General features: G+C 38.7%; 1 protein-coding gene across 3 annotated transcripts in view; it reads left to right on the top strand.

Moving 5' to 3' along the window:
* The window catches only part of runx2b (RUNX family transcription factor 2b), a 47,029-nt gene extending 22,578 nt beyond the window's left edge, over positions 1-24,451 (top strand). Inside the window, exons 3-7 of one of the 3 annotated variants that reach the window (XM_007229717.3) lie at positions 696-852; positions 3,234-3,338; positions 16,429-16,602; positions 17,463-17,624; positions 21,325-24,451. In XM_007229717.3, coding sequence (XP_007229779.2) covers positions 696-852; positions 3,234-3,338; positions 16,429-16,602; positions 17,463-17,624; positions 21,325-21,812 — 1,086 coding nt within the window. In that variant the 3' untranslated portion in view covers positions 21,813-24,451. Of the gene's footprint in view, positions 1-695; positions 853-3,233; positions 3,339-16,428; positions 16,603-17,462; positions 17,653-21,298 lie in introns of all 3 variants that reach the window. The other 2 variants (XM_022686637.2, XM_022686636.2) reach the window with 2 other exon arrangements.
* Positions 24,452-27,891: the final 3,440 nt, after the last annotated feature.

The following is a 27,891-nucleotide window of genomic DNA, read 5'->3' as shown; positions in this document are numbered from 1 at the left end:
CAGTGCAACACCATAGTCCTTATGTCCATAATTCATGGTCTGATAACACAAGTAGTTTACATTTTTTATAATGTATTGATGTAAGAAAATACCAATATTTTAAAGGATCAATAAGTATGATATTTTGTTTTGCAATACTGTATACATTTTTTCTATTGTTTTTAATTATTAGTTTAAACATAAATATTGCTGGCACAAATGGTTCACTTAATGTTGTGTTTAACCCCAAACTTGGTCTTGGTCACTAAATCCCCCATTATATATTCACAGTATTGACATCATATATATTCACAGGTGATGATCTTGCATATATATGAGTATTGCAATACATTGTGATACATAGTGCAAATACAGAGTCCTACTAGATTACATGATCTAATGTAGAACTGGTCAATACATCCATATTTTATTGTGTTGGAATAAATTATTTGTCGTAATGACAATATATTTTAATAAACATATTAAGGATATCATCAATCTAAACACTCATCCAAATGTACATTTCATTAAAGTGTAGAGTGTAAAAATCCTGTTTAAATTGGTTGATATGCAGCAAAACCTCCTATGTATGAAATTAAGTATTTGTAGTTTTTAAGAATCTTCTATAGCTGATTTGTCTGCATGTCAAAATATGCATTGTGACATACTTTTCTTTGAAAGTGTTCATCACTGCATTTATTGCTGTCTCTCTGCAGGTAGTCGCTCTGGGAGAGGTTCCTGATGGTACAGTGGTCACAGTGATGGCTGGAAATGATGAAAATTACTCAGCTGAGCTGCGGAATGCCTCAGGTGTAATGAAGAACCAGGTAGCCCGCTTCAATGACCTGCGCTTTGTGGGCCGTAGTGGAAGAGGTTAGTAAACCTTCTTCCATTCATTCATGATTTGGCAACATTCCAAACATTAAGTTTAATCTTTTTAGATCATTAATTTTCACAATCATGAAAGTCTTTTACTGTCAGACTCTTGGCAGCATTGTGCTGGCAGCAGCACAGCTATCATTGAGCTGTCATCAGAGTTTACTAGGGTAAAGCCAGGTTGTCTCCTGTGGGTAATTATCAGGTCTGATCCACTTAATGCGTATTTACTGATGTTTACACAAGAGGATGTGTAAGTAGATTAGATTATGTGATGGATACTTTGTTGACACAAGATAAGAGGGGTTTACAGAATAAGTGTGCACTGTACTTTTGTAGTTTTTAATTTCTATTTATATATCTTTGCGACTGCCTACACCTGTCCCGTGCCAGTACACATCCTGCATCTAAGCATTTCTCTGGGGAGGATGTGTAAAGGGCTCGTGCTATCACATGGGGACACATGACATTCTCTGAATAATAAAGCTAGTGAGTTTACTTACCATATCAGTTACGAGTCAACCCTGCTGCAAAACCACATCACAGCAGCGGCAATGACAAGTTGCAGGTTTGTGTGCATTCCTTACTGGGCCAAGAGGAATGCTAGAGCACTGTCTGTCACATACTGGTGATTTACGTCTCGTTAATGTAATAAAAGGGCATCAATAAGTGAGGAATGCACAGTATGAATTAAAATGAGAATAACCTATGAAAATCAATCAAGCTGAGACAGTTTTGTCAGACAACAGTCTGATATAGTGATTTAGATTCAGTGGACTAGACTTGATAGTAAGAAAATTATTTTATTTAAAATGTAAAAAAGTTACTTAAAGTTATAAATGCCAAATAGTCTACTTCTGATATCTGTTCACTTCTGAGGCTTTAGTATGAATTGATCTTTTTAGACGGCTAAGATAGTAATTTCTGTTATAGGATGAAAATATCAATTAAAAAAAAAAAGTGACAAATCTGGAAAGCTCTACACTCTTACTGCAATTACACAGTCATGCTAAAAGTCATGGGCTAGCAGTATATTATAAATATAATAGAAGGCATTTCCACCCACAGTGGTGAGCTCATTACTTGGTAATTATCGTGGCTGGCAGTGTCTGGCTAGAATTATCAATGCATAATTTTTTAATTTAATCCAGATTCAGTGCAGGATGCCTCACACACAAATCCCATAGGTCACCGCACCCACGTGGCATGTTATTGTATATTATGTAGGACCTTCTTTTTTTGCTTCAGGTTATCTGTCTCACTGAAGCACTTTTTATTATGCATCAGGATTGTTTAGCTGTTCTTTTAAAATCTTCTGTCCATAAATTATGTGGTAAGGCTGCAGGAAGGGTTTGCGTCTGATGACTCTTCCATGAAGGTCATGTTTGTGTAGGTTACACATGGACTGTGTACAAGCCCACATGCCTCTGTTTTTCTTAATTTTTCCCCATTTTCTCCCCAGTTTACATGGCCATTTACCCAACCCACTCATTAGGACTACCCCTATCACTAGTAATGCCCCAACACACCAGGATGGTGAAGACTAGCACATGCCTCCTCCGACACATGTGAAGTCAGCCACCGCCTCTTTTTTAAACTGCTGCTGATGCAGCATTGCCGAGTAGCATCACAGTGCACTCGGAGAAAAGGGCAGTGACTTGGTTCCGATACATCAGCTCTCGGACGCCTTGTACTGATCGATGGTTTTTGATTGGCTTGAATAATGTTAACCAAGAGGAAACTTAGTTTTACAAAAAGTGTATTGGATTTAAGTAATAAACAGGACCTTTAAGCCAGAGTGAAAATAAAAAAATACTGTCTAATTCAAATTTGACAACTGTAGAGGCACAGTGTTTTTCATCATCTGAAGACAGATGTCTGAGATTGCAGTGCAGTAACTGTGCTCAGAGCTGGTGTTATGATTGCAGGTGCTGTGCCAAATGTGTCTCAGCATTGCCATGGCATTCCACCCACTTCTTCCTCTCTCCTCAACCAACCAATAAATACCACTTCTGAGAAAGAAGCGTTAGACCAGCATGTTAATCTTCTGCGTTCCCTTCTGAAACCCCACAAGACTACAGTTTGTCTGGGGTGCTTGTTTAGGGAAGTTGACTGATGAGCCAAGCTTGCTGATGTGAAAGCCACTCTGTAATGCTGTTTAATCCATAGTTAGGCTGCCCTTCTTCCCTAGCCTCCCTCATCAGAAGTATGAAGGTCTAGACTTGGGGTTCTCCCAAATGAAGAAATAGAGTTTTAATTGAGCATAAATCCAGCTTTATATCGCTGCTTCCATTGGTAGCGGCTAATTTAGCAATGCAAAATGTATGGTAGCTTTTCCTGTCAGCAGCTAGGCTCATAAATGTTTTTTGTTTGCACAGGAAAGAGCTTCACCCTGACGATTACAGTGTTCACAAATCCACCGCAAGTGGCCACTTACCACAGAGCCATTAAGGTGACCGTGGACGGACCGCGCGAGCCAAGGAGTGAGTGACCCTCAATATTACACACTGCTTCCTCTAACCACATCTCTGCGTTCTGTCCTCTCACACACACACACACCTTCCTCTTGCACTGTGGTTCTGCTTCATTACATGCTTGTGGAAGTTAAATTTGTATACCTTTTCAGTCCTACACCATCTGTGTCTTGGTGGTTTAGATTGTCAGATATTGAATTCTTTAACATTGGCTGAAAGGTATTATAAATAACTACCCACTATACTGTTTAATGACTTAAAGTTTAATGACTAAAGATTAACCCATTAATGTGAAGGCTTATTACTTAGTTCTAATATCTAGTAATGTATTATCTAACTACTACTAATAAACTAATATAAAGGGAATATAGAAATGAGAGAAAGGAGAAATGGAAGTCTGGACATGCTGAAATGTCCTTAAAGTCTTTGAGCGGAACACTTATACACAAGACATTTTTCAGCCTAATCTCTATACACTGCACCTGTAGCAAACGGTCCATTAACACTGACAATTATTATGATAATTTCCCTTGAACTTAGCATAAACTATTTCTATTATGAAATTCATTCAATCAGGCGCTGAAGTTTGTTGTTGTTTTCCAAGTACCAGGAAATGATTGCCTGGCAGTTAGAACTCCCTTAACGGAAGAGTTTTTAGTGGAGTGCTGAAGAAAGAATAACAGCTTTACTTTACAGATTCTTATTCCACATTTATTTGGACAAAATAAAGCACAATATTAGAGTTAAGTTTTAACAGTATTCATCATGAGTTATTTGACCATTCCATCATTGTGACCTTGCAAAAATAATTTTGTCCTTTTTTTATTTTGTCCATGATTCAAATCAATAAGATGTAAACAAAGCCAATAAGGCCACTCAGAAGCCGTCAATGCAAGCATGGCCCTCTAGCCCATGTCTGGCATTACACGGATATTGTACTTTAGGCAAATTATTATTTTTTTAACACATCTTTCATTACCCTGTGATGGCCCAGGATAATCCAGTATAACCCACACTGACCAGAACATGCAGATAAAAAATGGAGACATGGACATATTGGCCCCAAACTTTACTATTGTAAAAAAAACTGTTGTAAAACAATGTCTTGAGCATCAGGCAGAATATTCACATTTTTTATATATTAACTTTCCATAATGAAGCATTTGGAGGCAAAATTGTGTTGGACATCTGGTTTCTATCACCACTGTGAACATTTTTGACTCTACAAGATTTTCTGCAGTGGCACGTTTTACATTCGTCCATACTGAACAACTTTGTTTACATTTTAAGGATTTAGTTATGCAGAAGTGTAGAAAAATCAGTGTAATTCACCTTTAAAATGTTGTTGTCAGTGTAGGTGTGGGAGTAGACTGCACAGAGGCTCCACTGGGGTGCCATTGTGCTAACATCAGCTCGTTTTAACAGGCCTTATAAAATATAGTGGGAGAAAAAGGACTTGACTGCAGCTCTCAGTGCCGACTGGTCTGGAGAGCAGCTGTTTTATTTTATCTCGAAAAAAATATATACTCTCATCTTGGCTTAGGAATCAACCCTATCACATCGCAAGCAACATTTCTCTCCCCTTGCCTCTCTCTTACTGCACTCTCAATGAACACATATGGTACTGGTATTTGAAAGCATTTGGGCGCACTGGCAGTATGGTCTTGATTCTTCATCGTATTAAAACAGGCCCCTAGCAATTGAGGAACTTTTCTTTGATGTTGAAGACTTCCTATGCATCTGCCCCATCTTGAAGTGTAGTTTTGAGAGGCCGTCGACTTCCATGTTATTGTGACTGATAACAGATGAGAAGTTCAGAGGACATTGACATACGTTCAGAACTCAAGTTTTCAACTTTTTACACTCATAGCCACTTCAGACACCCCTTACACTGGATTGTATTTTCCTGGCAGAGAATGGCCACATTTCTAAGAGCCAGGTTTTCAGCAGCCATCAGTTGCGACCACATACTACTGTTTTCAGAAGCAGCAGATGTCCAAACCCTGCTGTGTTGCTCTAATCAAATGAAGTCACTAGGACTAATTAGGCATAGATGATGAAGAAGTGGTCAGAAAGGAGAAGGTTGTATTATAGCGGGTCACTGGTGGTGATCACTGGGTTTGGAAGGCACATGTGCCCTCGTTATAATGTCGTATTTCAGCACTTCCTTAACACTGGGATTCTGCATCATTAAACCTCCAATTGGTGTTAATGAGAGGGCAATTAAGGAAGAGGCCCAGCTCACCGGGCCAGACAATGCTAACAGTGTGCTGTCCGAAAAAGTGCACAGAGCAAGCACCTGAGAGAGCACTTCTAATGATTCACTTGTTGCCAATTATATCTGTTATGCTTTCGAGCATTTATGTGTGATTTAGAAACAGCGTGTGCATGTTTTTCTACAAAAAGATTCATTTTCAGTCAAAATATTGTTTGCTCATTATGTTACAGGCCACCATGTCCTAATACTGACACTGTTCATTTAGGCCTTCTCTCTAGGCCTTGTCTGTCTACAGGGGCCTCAACCCAAGCTGAATATGTGGCAGATATTAGTTCAGCACAGTCTATGCGTTATTAATGTGTTTATGTGTTTAATAGACTCTGATGGGTGCCAGATGAACCCTTCAGGGGTGAGGACCGCCGGTGCAGTATGCTTGTGTGTGTGTGAGCGTGTGTGAGTGAATGAAAGGGCAAGGCAGTGTGAGTGTCGAAAACCTGCTGTCATAAACACATCCATGCACACTGACACCATTCTTTTGGTCAAAGACTTTGACTACTTTTTTATTCTATGCCTTTGAATATCTTTGCCAGGGGTTTGATTGCATTTTGTCTTTTTACTTTTTGATGTAATTTGAGTTGTTTTTTTACATTGTCAAATTACAATATTACTTGCAATAAAATCTTTATGCGTTCACTTAAAAGTGAAGAAGGTTTTTCCTGTAAAGTTACAGGATTTTTATATGGATACAATGTATTGCCACACAGTTCAGTTTGTACAGTATATGTTGACTAAAGGACAAAATGAGTTTAAGGTAGGGCTGCACAATACTGGAAACAACAAACAGATATTAAAAATACAAGGATTTTTAACAGAAGTGATTCAACGTATAGCTCTGGAAAAAAAATCAGTTTCTCTAATGTTGCTGTTTATAAGTATATTCCTCAGGAAAATGAACATTGTTGTTTTATTCTATAAACTACAGACAACATTTCTCCCAAATTTCAAATAAAAATATTGTCATTTAGAGATTTATTTTCAGAAAATGAAAAATGGCAAAAATAACAAAAAAGATGCAGAGCTTTCAGACCTCAAATAATGCAAAGAAAATAAGTTCATATTCATAAAGTTTTAAGAGTTCATAAATCAAAATTTTGTGGAATAACCTTGGTTTTTAATTACAGTACTTATGCATCTTGGCATGTTCTCCTCCACCAGTCTTACACACTGCTTTTGGATAACTTTATGCCACTCCTGGTGCAAAAATTTAAGCAGTTCAGCTTGGTGTCGTGGCTTTTGATCATCCATCTTCCTCTTGATTATATTCCAGATGTAAAATTTGGTAAAATCAAAGAAACTTTAATTTTTAAGTGGTCTCTTATTTTTTCCAGAGATGTATCACAGTATTAGTAATGCACTCCATGTGTCCAATATTTGGAGTAAAATTAAATAAGTTGGGTAAATGAGAAAATGAGAACAGAGTGAATTTTCAGTTCAGCTTCAAGCAAAGTTGCAACATTTAAATAAATTTATATAAATAATAAATAAATTTTTTTCATTAATTTCTTGCAATTGTAAGGATTATTTGAGTCAACTAAATTCAGTGTGTCAGTTTTTATGTCTTTTGGGGCATTTAGCATATGGGTTACACTGAAGAAAAGCTTGAATTCCCCCCCAGCCGCCCTTTTTTTCCCCTCAATGATAGCATAATTGTGTTTTTGTCTGGCTGTGTTTTGTGAAGTGATTTATATCCATGCTGTTTAGTCTTGTCAGGAGTCTGAAAAATGCCTGAAGGGTTATGGCTTTTGCCTCTTGGCCAGCGACACTCATTGGCGTTGTGTGTGTGCAGTCATTCGGGGGTAACTCAGACTTTGCTGTAACTCCTAATAGCACTCATTAAAAGTCATTTGAACTAATAGATTGGGCGGGGCTGGTTAAACCAACACACTTGCGCTGGAGGCCCCATGTAATTATTGGAACGTATGTCGGACTGTCATGCTTTGTAACACGTTTAGAAGGATCTCTGTGTTGTACGTGTCTCCACATGAAAAATGACAGAAGTCCAGTGTTGCAGCGTGTGGGGATTAGGGGAGGCCAGGTGCTGCTCTGAAAGGTTTAACTCACAGTTTAACACAATCCTGCATATTACTCTCATTGTTTTGACACTTCGACACATCAGCATGTTGAATGGGAAGAATAACTGGCTAACAGCAATAACAATGGCTAAAATTGTTGCTGAGACAGTAAAAATGAATATATCTGGCCTTTGTTCAACACCCTCCACACTGTAGACCACACAGGACCCATAGACATTATTTAACCTTACAGCAAATGAAAAAAGTGTCAGTTTCACTCAGCTTAGACCTCACTTAGGGCTGCATTTACAATGGGAACTGCGCACATAAAACCAATCCAAACAAGAGAAGAGAAGGGAGAAAAACAGAGGCAGGCACAGGCCTGGGCCAGGCAGCAAAGGGCCGCCATGCTGGGGCTCCAGGATTAGGTGCCAGCAGAATGTCTGTGTGTGCGCGAGTTTGTTGTTTTTTGTACATTTTATACAAAAAAAAAAATCTCTACATTTTTAGAAACCACCAAAAAAAAACAGACAGGAGAAACAAACTGACTTTCTTCAGACTAGTGTTAACGTGTTTAGAAGATTCTTATTACATAAAGGTAATTACTAGTCATGTAATGGTTTGTAAAATTTCAACTTCTTTTAACAGTATAAGAGTACATTTTATACTAATGTACATGGATTGCTATGTATGTTTGAAGTTAATATGCTTAAAAGAAGTCTTCTCTTCTTCCCTGCCCTGGATTTCAAGGTAAAGAGTGAATGTGAGGTAAATCTGACAGATCTTTTACACTTTATACAGTCTAATAAGTATTAAAACTACCGGTGATGCTTTGTTAGATTCAGTCTAATGAATGCATTGTTGGGTGGCTGTGCAAATTGTTTTAAGACTCTCATAGTCTACTCTGTATTTGTTAAACTTACATTTATAAACTGACATGGGATAGTAGTATGTAAATTGATCATGAAGTGTCACCTCAGGGGACGGAACACTCACAGTGAAGTTAAAGACTGGCCAGCTGTCACCTAAAAAACTCATCTTAAAAATGATACGCTTCTTTAGATGAAATGAAAATATTGTAAAAGAAGAAAAATAGCATCTCAAATTTCAAAGGATCATCGTGAAGAAATAGTTATTTATAGTCATTTTGGAGCATTTCTGTTGGTCTATGCATTATAAAATATTGAGCACAGTTAAGGCAAATATATAAAACAAATAAACTGATGTAAAATGAATTAATAAATAAAATATAAATTTAAAATGAAAGAAAAATATTAATATGGTTCAGTTTATATAAAAAAACATTTATGTACATTTCAAAAGGGCGCCTTACTTGCAATCAATCAATTATTATTATTTTTTTGTTAAACTAAGCATACGTGAAATAGTTATTATGCTTTAGAGTGTCCAGAAATGTCTTCTCAGAAGCATGATTGTATGTCCTGACATTGTGTAAATGCAAATATACACGCATGTGTGCATGCTGGATACCCTGTGTGTAAATCGGGGCTGCATCCTTTCACCTCAGGAAATACTGATAGTGCTGTTAGGAGTCACACGGCTTTCATACGGGTGTAGAGGTGATGAAGGAGTGTGCCTGCGGTTTGAAGAGGGCTTGGGGCCCTTGTAGTTTTTGTGTGTGTGTGTCTCTGCACGTGTGTGAGTGTGTGTGTGTGTGTGTGTGTGTATAGCCTTTCCCAGCCTGGCTTGCCTCCTAAAGGCTAAAATGCAAAGACCACACAGACACCTGGCTGCTCTCCACAACAGTCTGAGTCTCTTTCCCTCTCTCTTGTTTTCCCCTAAAACTTCATTGAGTTCAGGCGGCTGGCTGTCACCCATGCTGTCTTTTTCCCCTCTTTTCCCCTCCTTTCTGCACTTTTTCACTCGTCTGCTTGCTCTGTCACTCGTACGGCAAAAGAAGCATCCAGCAGCACATATGAAAGCCCTGCTCGCTCCACAATGAAGAAAAAGATAAATGTCTTCGTTCACTGTCTCTATTCCAGTTGGGCCATTTACTCACTTTACCTCAAATGTCCCTTCACCATTCCTAGTTATTGTTTTTGCTGTGGTGTGGGTCAGAAGTTCTCTTGCTCAGTTTGCTTTCAGGGTGCATTAATATTGAATTTCTCAAGAGTACATTTAATACTAATGTATAGGGGTGTAATGGTACAAAAAAAAAATCACATTTTCGGTACCGTTGGTGGAAAAAATAAAGTGGCTGAGTATTCTGTATAACCTTACCTTTATTAACGTCATAATAACAATGAAACTTCATTATAACCATGTTTTATTTATTTTTGGGATGAAATGTTGTAACGGGGCTCGTGCAAATTTTATTAAATGCTTGAAACAAAGGGATCTCTCCTGCTGTCATCATGAGAGGCTCCATCTTTTAGATCCTGTTGGAACAAACATACAATGAGCATTACTTTAACTGCTTAAACTACAAATATTTTTTTCTAAGCATAATACTAGAGAAAGAGTGATAGAGAGAGGGCATGCATGCACGAGAGAGAAAGAGCGACAGTACAAGCACCCAACCCTGCGTTCACACTAGAAAGCGACAGTCGACCATTCATTTCCTATGGCAGGGCACGGTTTCAGCGCAGCGACGAGTGCAGACATTAGTTCCGCATTATGTTTGTTGGTTTCACAAGTCTCCTATAGACTGCCTTTGTACCATGTATTCTGCGTGCGTTTGCGTGAACCGAACCGTGACCCACGTACCAAGGCAATTTGTAAAAAAAAGCATGTACCGTTATACCCCTACTAATGTACAAAGGTTTATATGTTACATTGGAGATAGTATACTTATAAGGAGTGTTGTGTTCTTCCCTGCTCTTGATTTCAAGGTAAAATCTTACAAAAGTCATGGAATAGCCATATGTAAATTGTTCATGAAGTGTTACCTCAGGGAACAGATTGGTAACACCCACATTTGTATTAGTTGTGAGGTGTTGTCTTGTGAGTGAGGTAAAAGACTGGCCAGCATGCTCATGGCAAGACTATACGAATCATTTTTTTTTTCATTTATACGAGTTTAAGTAAGCCAATATAGCCAATTTCTGTTTGTGCATGCATTCAACACTCCTCAATCCACAGTGTACTGGAAATACATCACAGAAGGCATTACCACTCACAGGGGACAGCACAGTGGGTGGTAATGATTGTACCCAGCAGCATTTGGTCACAAACTTGTATGTGAAAACATACAATGTCATGTATGTTTGAATGTTTGTATGTATGGAATTTCTGGGGGGATCTTATCACCACTTGAAGATCATGTAAAGTAACACCTTTACCTTAAACTAAAAGATTCACAAAGCTTGACTATGTAAAAATATGTAAATGTTATGAACCCAAGTAACATTTGTGTGAAGTCTTGTTATATTACTCTATCACCTACATGTCCATACATACTTCTTTCACTTCAGATGAGGGTTCTGTATCTCTCAGCTTTTCCAGAAATGTATGTATAAAGCTTGTGGCTTAAAGCACAAAATTCACTTCCTGACTGTAGGAGAATCAGGAATGCAGGAATAAAACACCCTATTGCCTAATAGCCAAAAAACCTGCTTAAGCCAGGCAAAATTATTATTTTTTCCCATTTCTTTTTGTCTTTGTTCATGGTTTGGTTGTTTTTGCGGTAGGCTATCAAGTCATATCACTCCATGTCATCTGTCCATTCATTCTTCAGAAGCACACAGCTGTTCCCCTAATTTCACTCTTCCTCCGTTAGAGCGTGTTTGTTTATACTAGTTAGTCAAAAGGGCCCCACATGGTGATTTGAGAGCAGTAAGGCAACCTCAGATAATATATCTTACTTATTTCATTTCTTGCATTGTTTTAGGAGCAGCTTGTCTGCTTATTCAGGGTCTGTGGCTATCACAGAAGATATGACTACATGACTAGAGATGTTATAGAGATGTGTATACCTTGACCGACTGTGGCCTAAACCCTGAAATAAGGCCTGTGTCAGCTGTAGATTACATATCTCTACTGGTAACATTTGGCCTAAGTCCCATTGGGCCAGTCCAGCATCTGGAATGAGTGTGTCTCTGCTTCCGCTCCATGATTGGACAGGGAAGTGTTGGCTATCAAAAATCTCACCCTGTTGTCTGGAAGATGATGGGAATGTTTGGGACTTTCCCTCCAGCAGAGATATCATCTGGTTTCCTGACTCTTTTAAAGAACTCTACTCATTCAGACTCACTCCCTGTGTTAATTCCCCTGCACATCACACAGTGCTGCTCTAACCTCCACGTGGTGTCTAAAGGTGTGCAGGGGGGGAGGGGGGCCTTTTTCTCTAAATTTGCAACTGTTTTGCAGTAGCTATTGAGAGGGAGTGTGTTATTCCAAATAGCATCATGTTTCAGGAATGCTATAAAAAGCTCAGTTTCTTTTATACAACAGTTTTACATAGCAGAATATGAAGCAAATAAACGAGTAATAGAGTAAAGTTTCAGATGTGTTTTAGTGGAGACAGCTCAATGTCATTTTATATTTAAATTTTGGACAGTATTTTTTTCTTTAACTTCTATCACTTGCATTTTATAAGCCAGTTATGCACAATTATGATATTTCTTACATTCTTTTTCCAATATCTACAGTTTTTTCAAAGAATATTTAGATGATGTTGGCTATAGAGATTAGGAGCATTAAAACAAGCAAAATTGAAAGATTATCCTTAGTCTACAGAGTCATCTTTACAGCAATGTAAAGATGAAATCCCTGTTCCACCACACATTTAGGAGCACAAAGAAAATTTTTAACAGTCATCGTTTTTACGCTGTATGTCAATGAATAAGGACTAATTAACTAATTTAACAAATAAAAATATTTTTCTGACGTGTTTTTTAAGTTTACTTTTTTATCATTTGTTGTCAAAAAATGGTAAATGCACCATTGGCTGCCGGAGCCCTGAGGGAGCACGATTGGCTTTGCTCTCTCTGGGTGAGTAAATGGCACTCTGTCCCCACATCACTCCAAAGGGTGATGTCCGCCGCACTAGGCGTCTGTGTGCTGCTGTATCAGAACCAAGTACCGCCGCGCTGGCTACTCGGCAATGCTACATCAGCAGCAATTCGAAAAAAGGCAGTGGCTGACTACATGTATCGCAGGAGGCATGTGCTAGTCCTCCCCCTCCTGATGTCAGAACATCACTAGTGATAGGGGGAGTCCTACTGAGTGGGTTGGATAATTGGCTGAGTAAATTGGGAAGAAAATGGGGAAAAAAAATTGTAAATGGAAAATAAATAGATGGTCCATGTTGGCTCAGAGCAAACAACAAGTTACAAAAATAAATACTGTCTTAAATAATATCAATCAACAATATATATTGCACACCCATATGTAATTCTAATGAAACAGCTTTAGTAGAGCACATCTCAACAGATTGGATGTGTAGTTGAAACTAATTGCCTTTGTTGGAAATTTATGAAGCATAAAACTGCAAGAATGTTTTTCTTATAATAGGAGAGCTTTAAATGTACCTCTTTGTATTAAACAGTCTTCAGCCAGTATTGTCTTAAATGACAAGTTCACTTCCACCACAGTCTGGCTCTGTGGCCAAAGGGTAGAGTTCTGTGGGTTTGGGGTGATGTTGCGTGTCTCGAACCCCCTAGTGAAATGTAAATATTGCCTTCCCTCCCTAACTGCAATAACATGTGCAGTGCTTGAGGGAGTCTTCCGCTGCTCGCTGCTCGAGGAGCCGTCGGCTCGCCGACACATCCAGCGCTCCTAATTTACTGTTGATGAGGGTCCGCTCCGTCTCCCGGCACAGAACAACGCTTTTTATATGAAGCTCCAGGAAAGAAGTCAGCACAAAGCACATCTTTGTCCATGTTTTTTTTTCCAAACTTCAATTTATTTTAGTATCAGTGCCTGGGCACAGCTTGTGGCGAAAAAAATTACAGTGAGACATACAAATTGGCCTTGTGCATAAGAGCATGATTTGCACTCTATGAGTTTGAGGTCCATTTACATTGCTGGGCCTACTGGCTTTAATTGCTTTCACAAACAGACGCTGCTGCAATAAGAATTTTTTTTTTTTAAGTCAGATACAAAAGCAGTGGTGTGCAGTGGTGGATCTGTGTTGCATAAAATATCTAATCTAATCTGCTATCTACTATCTGCCGTCTACTTTTTTCTGCAGTACATGTAGTGTTAGAAAGAAATTCTATCACTCTCTATCTCTCCCTCTTTCTCTTTAGATTGCGTGTTGCCTCTTTGTTCTCTGAGCGCTGTTAGATTAGCCCAGATCCTGTGTTAGCCAGCCCTTTCTGTGCCAACTGGACATGTTCCAGCTTCAGCAGGAGTTTTTCTCTCTCTCTCCTGTTTGATATTTACTTTACTGCCTTCGCAGGGAAACTGGTGCGGGCCTAGACAGACAAACAGGGCCGTTTTAATGGGTGAGGGAGGTGGGGGTAGTTCTGCCTAGGGCCTCCTGCTCTTTCCTCTTGATATGGCTAGAGCAGGCACAGGGTTAAAAAGGCTTGTTATGGCTCTCCTGTAAAGCATTTGGCAGTAAGGGTCCATTGTGCCCACAGGTCCCACTGATGGGGCACTGAAGGAAGGATGAGAGTCTGTGATTACACTGTAAAAGTTCCAGCTCACTTGACAACACGAGGTGCTTGATTTTTATGCTAGCTTGCCTGCATGCCTCATAGCTGTTTCTGTCGCCTCCCCACACAGATGTTCCTATTGAAATTTCCCTGTAAGAAAATATGTTATGTTATCTCAGTGAAGTTAACATAGGAGGTGATCCAAATCTAATATAAGCAGTTCAAATCAGATTGGCCATAAATACAGTAAATAAAGGCACACGGCATCTGAAGCTACACAGAACCTCCACCTCTGCGTCATGCATTGGCAATCACTGCCAGTCCAATTTACCACCAGCAATTTATATACATTTAATTTTATTACAACACCACAAAAAATCATTAAGCAAATCATTATTAATAAAACTAATAATCAAATAAGAAATGCTGGTATAAAAACATTAACAACATTACATAAAATTAATCATTAATGCTTAGACCTGTCACAATATTTCTTTTTCAGAAATGATTGTAATAAACAACATTATTGTCATTTTTAAACCATTTAAATGTCAATATGATAACACTATAGCATAACAGAGCAATTATACTTTTTTAAATACAACATTTTAAATAATCATAGTTTGGAAAATACATATTTTTTTCTTCACCGACTGCAGTCCACACTGTTTGAGAGGAGTCACAGTTGAAGCATTGGTCATTTAGCATAACTGGCTAAAATACTGTTTACTGTTATATATGTGAATAAACATTTAAATGAACACAATAGACAATATCACAATAATCAAACCATTTATTGTATGATAAGTTGACAATTAAATAATTGTGACAGGCCTATTCATGCTTCAAGCAGTCTAAATAAAATGCTTGAAGAAAGAAAGACAAAAATAAGATATTCAATTTGATAAAATCAAAGAAACTCATCATTTTTAAGTGGCCTAATTTTTTTTTACAGAGCTGTATTTATGTTCTGAACTGAACAAAGTTCCTTTGTAGTGAGAGGCTGTAATGTCACATTCTACACATAACTACACAGTTTAATTGTGGTGTTTATTAGTAATAAGTACTTATAAAGTTACGAATGGATCAGAATATTCTTTAACTTACAAAGGAGTTTAAGTTGTAAATTAATCACAAATAGTTCTGGGTTCTTAATTATACGATTTCAAAGTGCTTAATGTTGCAAATGTTTTTAGAAAATGCACCCGTGCCTAGTAAATGTGTATTTGTTGAGTTTGTAACAGTTGTAATTAGCAAATAAGCTATATACCTTTGATGAATGCGTGTGTAATTTGTCTCTGATTAGGGCAAGTGTTTACAGTTACCATTTAAAACTCAGTTTATATAATCAGTGCTGGTGTTCACAGAAAATCTCAAACCGAACCTTTGTTCTTGCTAATTATTCTGACCAATATTTTATAAAAACAAGTGAATAGTCTTACTGTATCTATGTTTATTAGTATTAACTCTAAAGTTAAATTCTTATGTAGGTCAAAATTGGTGAGATAAATTGTTTAAAGCATAGCTTTTATAACTTTGTACAGTATAGTTTATAAATGTTAAGGAATAGAAAGAAGTGCTGAGTAAGGAATATGGAAGATCTGAAGCAAATACATTGAGCAGCTACTTTGTGAAAGCTCTTTTGACTGTGTATGGCTTATTAATCTCAAACATTGTATTTGAATAAGTGAAGCTGAACATGCCAAACGACTGAATGAAATGCTCATTCAGACGGAAATGGAACACCTGTCTCATTTTTATCCATCAGTAGCCATCTGAGACGCTGGCACCGTCCACAATGGCAGTTTGCTCGGGCTGTACCTATTAATACAGATGGCAGATTATATTAAACACAGAGAACCGGTTTCATTGAACTGTTAATAAATTACAGTTCTGTCATCTGAAGTTCCAAAAGGTCCTCGTGCTACAGCAAAACACCATATTTCTGTCACATTGTTGCCACAGTGAGGAATTACTGTGTTTGTGCAATGAATAATTCAGACAAAGCTAAAGCTCTAACTAGTAATTTATCTACTTGTGCAGACACCACAGAAATATCTACAATCTAGGAGGAGTGTAGACGACGCTCTTCTGCTGCCTGTTGTAATTAGTTCAAATCTTTAAGCGGTTGCTGTGTGCATTAGATGATCGATGTGATGCTGTTTGTGGTGAACTTAGTGATGATGAAACAGTCCTGCGGTGGTCCCGGTAGCAGCGGCTCATATAAGGTCTTGTCGTGATTTCAGGGCACCGGCCGAAGTTGGACGACTCTCCTAAGCCGGGCCTGTTCTCCGACCGCCTGAGCGAGATCGAGCGTCTCCGGCAGACCACCATGAGGGTCGCTGTGCCAACACAAACCCCACGACCTTCCCTCAACACCCCCAACTCCTTCTCTCCTCAGGGCCAGAGCCAGATTTCAGGTATGGGCAAGTTGAAGCTTTAGAGCTATTCACTTTACCTTCATTTTTTCAGGCTTCTTGTGGTACAGACGCTGTATAGTTTTCTGTATTCTGTCTTGATTTGTATTTCAAGTTAAGTTAACCCCTCTCTATTTCTTGACTAACTCGTGTGAATATCTATCTTTATATATATTTGTTGCCATTTATAGTAGTTAAACTCCAGATTTCAGCCTCATAACATCCAGAGTTACTAAATAGTTGATCGTAGTTACTCAGTGATAAATCCTGTCAATGAAACAATGTTCCCACATCAAAGTTTTAGCCTCTCCGGTGTCACTCACTCAGATGTAATGGTGAAATCTAGCACACAGAGGATATTGGGAGCTGAAATGTCACACTGTGAGGTGACGGAGAAGTGGAAACAGTGTATGCAGTGCTCTGTATCTGTAGAGAAGAAGGCATATCGTTTGTCCTTAACTACTGCTCCGAAATCACATATCCTGGACCTGGGTATTGTTACTGGACTGTTCCGTAAATAGCTGCTTTCATGCAAAATTCTTATATTTCTTATATTTATAGTTTTTGACATTTTTTTACCTTTGCACATCTGCTGCTTGTGTTGAATATTCATGATTACTTGAAATCCAGAACATCTACAGTGACTTTGGCATTAGTTGTGTGTGTTATGTATTTTATTTTTATGAAAGCAATAGACATTTACTTTTTCAGTAACTTTTACACTTTATCTTAATGTTTTGTTTTGTTACTTAAAGTGAATAAGAGTGGGATATAATAGAATATTTAAAAAAAGGTTATTTTAAGTGTTCGTCTGCAAAAAAAAAATAACCCTGCTTCTCTTTTTTTTGGTCACACTTGGTCAGACCCCCGCCAGTCGCAGTCCTCCCCTCCATGGTTTAATGAGCAAGCGTACCCATCGTATCTGAGCCCCATGGCGTCCCCCTCAGTGCACTCCACCGCCCCTCTGTCCTCCAGCCGTGCCACTGGCCTGCCTTCCATCAGCGATGTGCCCCGCCGCCTCCCAGGTAACCTCCAGCCTCAGCCCCCCTGCAGGTGCGGCCCCTTCCCCTCTCGCCCTACATTACCTTGGCTTGGGGACCACGGGGGGGAACACATACTGTTAGCCATTAAGCTGGGATTTTTCTTTTGCTTTTTTGAGGCCAGTAGCTCATTCAGTTTCCTGTAGTTTGAAACTCTGAAATGACTTTCTTATCTTATGGTTGGTCATTGTCATGTTAAAGCATTTCGTTTCAGCTCAGCATTCAGGCCTTAATTGATGGCAAATGTAATCTGACATTAGCTACGTTTTATTTGGCTCAATCTGCTGTTGATGTGAAAAGCGAGATATTCCTAAAACTACAGCTTCCATAAGGATGGAAAGGTCTTTTTTTCTGAACTAGAAGAAAAAAAGAGATTGTTTCCTTTTTCCTCAACCGGAGCCTTTGATCTTGTGCCGAATATGGTTAATAACAGACTAAGACATAATAACAGGCCAGAGGCGGGCAAATAAAGTGGCTTTATAGCGATATGCTTCCAAAACAGTCTGCCAGGGAACCCAAGTCTAGTTGGTGCGGGAGCTAATATGCTAATTTGTCCTCTTTTGCCCTGCTCCTACCCAAACACACATGCTTAAAGTCCTAAATGTGGGCCGATGAGTTTCTCCTTCCAAACACCTGTTTGAGCTTGTGCCAGGTGACTATTTTTCATGCACTTTTTTTTTCTTCTTCTTCTTCCTGCTCCTGGTCTCTTTCTTCCATGAGAGCGCAAAGTGACTGCAAGTGATTAAATGAGCAGCTCCCTGGTGCGAGTGCTGCTTGGCAGCTTTTGGACGCCTGCCACCTGCCCTGTCAGGTTCGATTAGTTTGGTTATGTCAGCCCGTAGCGTGTAGCACCGCACACTCAAAGCCTTTGCTGCTAATAACAGCCATTATCTAAGATAAGGCCAGCGTTGTTTGACACATCCTGCTGCCAGCCAAGCAAACAACAGGAGAGAAAAAAATGCTCCTGTTAATGTAGACATTGTTGTCAAACGTTATTACATGCTGCAGTTGACTGACGCTGACAATACAGTACTTAATAAAAGTATATTTGCCTTACTGGGCAAACTGTGAACCTATTGCTTCTTAAGCAGGGTGAGCCAACTAGGATGTACAGAACTAGCATCTGGTTTTGAGTCCAGAGCTGTCTCTTCTCAAGTATTGTGGCGTCTAACATCAGCGACTGTTTAAATGCAGCCTAAACATAGCCTTTATGTGTACATGTGTGTACGTGTGTGTGTGTGTGTGTGCGTGTGTAAAAAGAAGGAGAAGGAGGGGGGTATGCTTTTAGCAGTTCTGCCTATTATTCCCGAGCACACCCTCTCTCTGTTGCCTGGGGCTAGAGAACCATTATTCTGTGAGGATTGAAATCAAAGAAGTTTATTATAAAAGAGAATGAGAGTCAGGGGCAGGGGGGAGTGTGTGGGTTACATTTAACGTTCAGAACTTCGAGGCTCTAGTGACAATCCATGCCTCAACGCAACGCGCCCACACATAATCACAGTCCCCCTGAGCGTAGACATGGTGACAGGAAAGACGCCTTGTGATTTATGATAAGGGTGCTTGGCCTGGGAAATGGGGGCGGGGGTGCTTTCCCCCCCCCCCCCCTCTCGCTCACTTTTTGGCACAACGCTGGTGTTAAGAATGGCCCATTAGTGGTTTATGATTTCTGAGGCGAACGGTAGAGCGCGTGAAGGACAGGGATCCGAATGGACAAAGTTCTAGCCCAGGCCCAGAACCAGGGAGATAGCAGGAGCCCACATCTGACACAGAGTCTGTCTCTCCGCGATGCTTAGCGCACCCCTCAAAAGTGTTTCCAAATGTGTGACCGCTTATGCAACGCGACTGCATTTTAGGTGCGCTCTGTAGCCAAGTTAACGTGGATACGCACACAATTTATACAAGTGATATGCATACTTAAGTATACACAGACCAATTTAGACATGTGCAGACACATATAAACAAGCATATAAATAAGCCTGGAGATGCGGACCCAGATGAAGAGAGGCACATAAGCATACACATGAATACACATACACACGAGCTTGTCAAAGAAAATGAATCAGAGAGGCTTTAAACAAATTCAGCCAATCTCGCTGTTTACGCGTTTTTGTTGTGCAATGCTGAGATTCCGGCTAAAGCTGTAGCAAACATTATTTGAATACTAAGAAGTAGACTTTACTGAATGGGATTAAATAAACAAAACAAAATACAATAATTTTGAACCAGTAGTTTAACAAAAATACATTCGTGTCCCACTTTATAATAAGTGTCTCAAATAACTGTGTAGTTTTATGTCCACAATTTATGTGATAACAGTGTAGCTACTAGTGAAGTATGCATTGTTACAGACTGATTACAGTTTTGTAGTTATGTAATTACATGTGTAGTGTAAGTTAGACCTAGTACAATATTTTATCCATCTTCCCATACACAGGAAATTTGGCAGTGTTAAATCAACACTGTTAGTGTTAAATCAACACTTATTAGTGTTAAACTTTACACTCTCAGTGTTAATTTAACACTAATAGTGTTGATTTAACACTAATAGTGTTGATTTAACACTGCCAAATTTCCTGTGTAGTAAAATGTGAATTATGAATAAGTCTGTGAGTATTTGAAAATGATAACAAACCTAAGTACATACCAGACAAGGGCTGTATCAGAAACTGATATTTCTATACAACTAACTACACTTGCCCTATTACACACAAGTAAAAACTGACATTGATGTGTGGAATTACTTAACTTGTACAATTTAAAAAATATATGTATCAGTCTGTACTTCGCAAGTGGTTGCACTGTTATTACATGGATTGTTACATATTATGTTGATCATAACATGTTAAATTGATCATAAGCTTCAAATACCTTTTAGCTACATTATTCTCTAAGCTCAAGTGCAAAATTCAAGAGGCTAACTTACTAATGAACTACTGTTTTGGGAAGAAATATTGTACAGTTGCAAGAAAAAGTAAGTAGTCTCATTGGCAACACCTGTATTTTTTTATTAACCAAAATGTGGTCCGATTGTTAAATGTTAGTGTTAATTACACACAGCGTATCTGTTCTGTTAATGTCTTTGTTTAACACATTGAGTAAACATTCAAAGTACAGGCTAGAAAAAGGATCAAAACCCCTGCTAATGAAGTGTTTTAAATGAGGAGTTGAGATTGGAAGTGTAGGTTTCACTGCTGCTTTGCTTATACAATTGGGACATAAAAAGCATGGTTACTTATAAATCTGTTATTCTCAATACAACACACTAATGTGAACCATATATTTGATGTAAACAACTTTGGGAAGGCTGTAGAGGCAAGGCATTCCTGAAATATTGATGAAGTCTACAGGGGACATTTGCTGGAGGTGAAATCTGCTGAAGTGAAATCTACTTTTCAAGCTTTTGCTTACTTTTTTCTAGCCTACACTTTGGATGTTTACTCAATCTACTCAATTACATACATGAACTGTTTGATTTATTCGTTTAGTTAGATTTTGTTTCAAAGTAATTGTGATAATGATCAGACCATATTTTATTAGTAATAAATTCAGAAATTCAGGAAGGTTCACTTACACTTATTTTCTTGCTACTGTATTTGTATTATCTTTGCACACAGTTTAAATAAAGAATGTAATGATCTATAACAGTGCATCTGACTAAGACTGCATCTCCTATGTTTACCTGCAGGTTCTACAGACCTGAGCCCTTTCCCTGGGCAGTTTGAGCGCCAGTTCCCCGGTTTCTCCTCCCTCACTGAGAGCCGCTTCTCTAGTCCGCGGATGCACTACCCGGCTACTTTCACCTACACGCCCACCCCGGTCACCACAGGCATGTCCCTGGGTAGTGCCCACTACCACACCTACCTGCCCCCACCCTACCCAGGCTCCACTCAGAGCCAGAGTGGACCCTTCCAGAGCAGCAGCACTCCTTATCTCTACTACGGCGCCTCCTCTGGCTCCTACCAGTTCTCTATGGTCCCGGGAGGAGATCGCTCGCCATCCAGGATGCTCCCCACCTGCACTAGCGCCTCCACAGGGACCACCTTGGTCAACCCCAGTCTCCCCGTCCAAGCGGATGGTGGGGGAGGCGTGGAGGATGACGGCAGCCATAGCAACTCCCCCACTGTGCTAAATGCAGGGGGGAGGATGGACGAAGGCGTTTGGCGGCCTTACTGACCGAGAACTGAACTGTATTAGTGCGACGTGGGGAGCAGGAGCTAAAGGATCCTGTGCGTCTCTCACAGGAGAACTCCAAACCAAAGACATGGTTTTAAAGCACAAACCTTACCAGGATTCCCGTCCTACCTTTGCTGAGCTATTCACTTTTTGCTATGTTTATTTTTAGAGTTAAATGTTCAAATAATTTTGGATTTTTTTCGTATTTATGAAACAAGTGTTTAAAAAAAAAAGTATTTTAAAGCAAACTCTCGGGACAGTTGTTTTGTATAACTGTAATATAAGGGCCGTTAGTCTAAAGCTAATAGCCGTCAGCATATTCACGGCTAAACAACTAACCTAGATATGGTTCGACTGCTCTGTTAGCTCTCAGTCAAGGCTGTTAGCCGTAGCATGAATTGAGTTTTTGCGTACAGTATAAAGCACTGAGAAGCAGTGGGTTTCAATTGAATATGACAAAGTTTGTTTGCTAGGATACGTTTTCTTTTCTTTAACTTAAGTAATTTAAATTATGCATATTTGGAGAGAGAATATTGAGTTGTAAGTTATAAAGCCATAAATTAACTAATGTATTTGGAACTTGATTCATAGAGGGAATATTTTTGTAATGCATCTATGTTCAAGTTGATGATGAAATGAATATGTAATTTAAGGATAGTTTGATTTTCTGTGCCTTAAGCTTAGTGGTTTAGCAGAACTAGAATCTGATATATGTTTTTTTTTTTCTTCATCTACGTACACTTCATTATAGAGAAGCTCTGTTCATAGGTAGCAGGTAGGCAAGCTAGTCTGAATTATTGCTTCATTGCTCGGTACTTAAAGCTCTGGTTGCCTTGTAATGTCTGTCTTCAAACCAAAGAGATGGTTACATAAAAATGTAACCTTAAAAAATGTTTGCTGAATTATATTCTTCTTCTTTTTGTGTGTATGCAGTGTGCTCAGATGTTTCAGTCAGTGTTAACTATGCTTCATGAGAAAATGATGATGATCAAAGGGCTATAACCGGAATACCAAAGATTCTGCAGGGGGTCTGCTGTGCACCCACCTGAAGGCTGAATCAGTGTACTGGAACCTAGAATGTACCTAATGAATGCCACACACAGTAATGCACAGAGAATGCTGCGTTTGCCTTTGGTATGGTATTACTCAGTGTATTGGCAGCTAAAAGAATTCCCAAAGATAATGTCATGATTTTTCATATGTGTGTTTGGAATACAGCTTTTTCTGCTGGTTTGTTAGTTTTGGTACAATCCTGGACATTATGGTTGCACATATGGTTGTTATGTTCTTTATGGATTTGTTTTTGTTTATTTTTTCAGTTATGATAGTAACATTTGTAATGGAAATGTTTGACCCATACAGTAATTGGTTTAAAACCAAACAATTAAAAAACTCAGGATTTGAATTTGAATGGTTTCAGTTGACTAGACCTGGCAAGCTAATATGCTAACGCCAAAGGAATCCACTAGTTTACAGGAACTGCATGCCTTCTTCATTATTAGTTGGGACTATGGTACTAGAGAAAATGGCATGTACACCTTTAATACTTTTGGTCAGTAATTATTCACAGGTTTAAAAGTTGTGTTAAATTTAACACAGTTTGTATGGCTGTGGTATGAGTTGTTCCAGACTTGGTTTCTGCATGATTTTCTTTTTTTCATTAATTAGGGGTTGTTACTCAACCCATTCAATGGTACTGTCTGTCAGGACAGCAGGAGTTATCATCCTCTTTTGATTTGCCTCCCTAACCGCAGTGCCTTATAACACACTACAGAAAATGCAAAAAATAAATAAATAAATAAATAAAAGGATGAGAGAGCATTTAGAATACAGAGTGTAAGTGTATCAATTGCAATGACTTGAGGCCTTGGATGACGCAAACCAAATCAATTTTCCAGCATTTTAGAACAGACTGTTCTCAGAAAAATAGATAATGCATTCATTTCCACAGTCAGATAAGACAAGCACTTAGCCATTATTACAGTTCATATGCACCATCATCACACCACTCATCTTAATGAAATTAACTATACTGGAAGTCCGCCGGAATTACAGCCTAATTTCACTTATACATGAATATGTATTTTGAGTTAAAGTCTTCCTGTCTTAAAGGATTATTCCAGTAGCTTCGAAATGCACAATTTATCTTTTTTACCATCATCTCTGGCGGCTTGTTTTCGGTTCAGATCAGTTCACACATAATGATGATTACATTATCAGTGTATGGACCCAGTGAACTGTTAGTGAGCAAAGCTTTACATTTGTTTACAAAATGTTTACAGTGTTGTGAGTGTAGGTTGTTAATGTATGAGGTAAATATTCCCCCGTCGTGCTCGTGCTTATTAATTTTCCTGATTTATAAACTATTTTATCTTCTTTGGTGAAAGAAGCAGATTGATGGGGGCCGTTTTGTAGCATTTTTTTTCTCTGGAGCTTGCATGCTTTTGCTTCACTTGCACAAATGTGTTTTATTTATCGTGTTTCTGACCTCTGAGGTCTTTTCTCTTATATCATTATTGAACGATGGCTTAAGGGAACAGTCGTCATGACAACAGTGAAAGAAATTGGCATTTGGTATGGTTGTACATTGTTGTAATTGTTTACTTTTATAAGGGCAATAAAAGACATTTTGCAATGAGGTTTCTTGGTTATTTGGGTCACTGTCACTTTCAGCACTAATGCACAGGCTCAAAAAAAGGCTTTGTTGATACACTATTGCTTATTGCAGTGTTTCTCAAAGTGTGGGTATTGCAGGTGGGTCGCAAGAAATCGGAAGAAACATTTTTTAAGCCTGTCTTTTTAATGCATGTCTGTTTTGCCAGTGAAATGGGTGAGAGGGCAGCAGGCATAAGCTTGGGATGTTTAAAATGCTGGCGGAACAATGTAACCAGTACAACAGGGCGATTCCGCGCTAACAGAGAACAGAGGTATGTATAATGTTAAGGTTACAAAATGGACAAATTTGTTACAATTACCACAAAAGTTGGCGACTCCGCACCAACAAACAAAAGACAGACTGCCAAGTCAATAAAAAAAAAAAGAAAGTATTGTTAAGCATATCTAGCTTTTGGATTCACTGTAGCTGAGGTGGGGGATGAGGAGCGACCCATGTGTGTTCTGTGTTTTAGACAACTGGAAGCAGACAGTATGAGACATAACAAACTCTGCAGACACTGGCAGTCCTCACATCCAACTCACGTTGATAAGACCACCAGTTTTTTTCAACGAAAACTCAAAATATCATCAGCAGGAAAAGCGAATGGTGAAAGCTGCGTCAGTTAATAGTAAAGCGCAAATGGCAGCATACAGAGTTGCATACAGAGTAGCCCAGTGCAAAAAAAACACACACAATAGCTGTGCAACTTATTCTCCCCGCTGCTGTTGACATGGTGTCAATTATGCTGGCTGAGACATAGGCAATATGGGACAGGTGATAGAAAAAGTTTAAGAACCACTGGCTTAATGCAATGGCTGCTCTGTAACATTTCCCTGTTTCACAGAATTAAGTTAGTTTTACATGTTTTGATGGTTTAAATGGCCATTAAAGATATACTTTCAAAGAGACTTAAAGTTAAAGATGAAGAGTTATGTTATATTTGTAATATGTATTTACATTTTATATAGATTCAAATAATATCACTTTAACCTCCTAGGACCTGGCGTCCACATATGTGGACATTACATTTTGGGTTGACCACAACACTAGATTTTGCTCTACAAGGGCCTGGTGTCCTCTTATGAGGTCATTATACTGTCACCCAGTGAAGGCAGAAAAAAATAACACATTACAGTTTCAGTTACAGTTAAAAGTCTGTTCAGAAATTTAAATGATAGGTAAATACAGCAAATGTTTATGTTTTTTACTTTGTTATTTTTTCATGTTGAAACAGCACTTCAAATGAGCCATATTGTTGAGACACGAGATAAATGTTTTGCACATCATTACTAATTGCAACTTCATTGTGTTCTATCGAAATATAAAATTAAAGTCCTCATTTGTGGACATCATTTTTCTCAGAAACTGCATCATGTAAAAAGATAACTCTTTGTTTTTACACTAATCAGGGGACAGTTTGTTTGTTTGTTTTTGTGGAGGATTTTTACTCTGTGAGATTCTTCATCTCTGTTGCTGTAATGCTCTGCTCATGAGATCCATTCACAGATTTTGATGTTCAGACTGAGGGCCACAGAAAAACTTCAGCTTGATCCTCTGTTTTTTGGATCATTATCCTGCTGTAGAGGCCTCCCTCTTTCCATCTATACCTCTCACCGAATGTTTGCTTCCAGAATTTGCTGGTATTTCATTTTATCAATTTGTGCCCTGACCAGTAAAATGTTTCCTGTGCAACTGGCTGCAACACAACCTCGAAACATGAATGACTTTGTTAAAAAGGTGTCCTTTTTCTGAAATTCTGCTACATTTTGCTTTTAAACATAGTGTTACTCATTTACAATTATTTAATCTACTTCCAGTTGTCAATTTGCAGCATGTTTTCTTTTGATAAGGATATACAGGTCATATCTGTGCTGTACAGTAGAACAGTTTACCACCATATAAGAATCTGTTAAATGTTCCTGAAGACCTTCTGTAATTAAACAGGGTGTCTGATTTGCATTTTTAGCACAATGTTTTTTTTTTTTAACCCTAGACCTGGAGGCATCCTGCCATGGGCCCTGTCACCTTCCAGTTGCATACATTTTTCCTTATTTATTTCTTTACTAATTAATTTGGATATGAAAGCTGCATTTATAATAGAAATGATATCCTGTGGGTTCCGGTGTTATCATTCAGAAAGTTTTATCTGATACTGTTTGACACTGACTCATTTGTTAAACAGCCACCTCTCTCTCTGTCTGTTCTCTTGGGCTCTCCAGAGTAAGCAGAGCGTTGGCCTGGGGGAAGACAGAGGCCTGCGTCCACACATCCGAAATCAGATCACCTAGAAATCTGCACAGTTTCATTAGCTTATCACCAAAACTGGCTGGAAAGGGCTGGCTGGCTATGGATCAAAGCGGAGGTCCTGTGCAGGGTCTGGGCACTACTGTAGTTACAGACGGGCTTGGAGTGTGATGTGGATCAACATTTGCTTTGGAGAGTCTGATCTGGCGCTGTGCTGCTGGCCACAGCCGCGCCTTTGTCTCTGCAGTGCTGCTTTCACTGGAAAAGCAGGCCTGAGAGACCGGGGCTGTTCTACGTTATTTCAAGACATAACAGGCATAATCAGAGAGTGCTCCGGCTCGAGTGCTTTCTGAGACGAACTGGGAACATTCCAGGGATTTCCCTGAATAAGAAGTGAGCAGGGAAAGTGGAGCGGGTCTTAGGTTTTGCATTCCTCACGTTCCAGTCCGCATCTAGCAATTAGGATAATGAGCTAGGGTGGAGAAACAAGAGACAGTTATATGATATTGGAAAAGTAAACTGCAGATGCCTTTGCAAAACAGCAGTGCTAAAAGTGCAGAGCAGGAGAGCTGCTATTAGTAGCGCTTGGATTTGACTTGATTTCAATGTGGATCATTTTAAGATGAATATAATAGGGTCATTATCAGGGTCATTACCAAAATACTGGGTCTTTTAGATTTAAGATCTTTTTTTTTTACTATTCATCATATTTATGAGACTTCAGACTACACAGACATTATATTTTCCAGCTTAATTACATTTTATTTTCACTTGCATGTTTGTGACCACCTTGTTATAGCAAGCTGTGCGACATGGTGGACAATGACTTGGAACAAATTCTGTGAAAATTGGCACTTTAGTTAACTTTTTGAATTGTTCATGGTGACCTTGTTCTGTTTAACAGATACATTTTAAATGTATAAAGATATTTTAATTATGTTTAATTTATCATGGCAGAGTAGAAATATTAAGAAATATAGTGTCTTTATTTCCTTGAAAATTAAACAGTATGAAGGTTGTGATGTTACTGATGTCAGTGGTTGCTTTCTTAAAGGAAACGGGTTATCCTGTGATCAGAGAAATTCCTTGATGTGTTTTATAATTACTAAATAATAAATAGTTGCTGTAATGTACGTATTATAAGGTGCACTAAAAATCCTGTAATTTTCCCCAAAATCA

This window comes from Astyanax mexicanus, chromosome 1 (genome assembly GCF_023375975.1).
Source record: "Astyanax mexicanus isolate ESR-SI-001 chromosome 1, AstMex3_surface, whole genome shotgun sequence".
NCBI classification, from domain to species: Eukaryota; Metazoa; Chordata; class Actinopteri; order Characiformes; family Acestrorhamphidae; genus Astyanax; species Astyanax mexicanus.
Note: the sequence above shows the minus strand (reverse complement) of the source record. Positions and strands in the feature narration are given on the sequence as shown.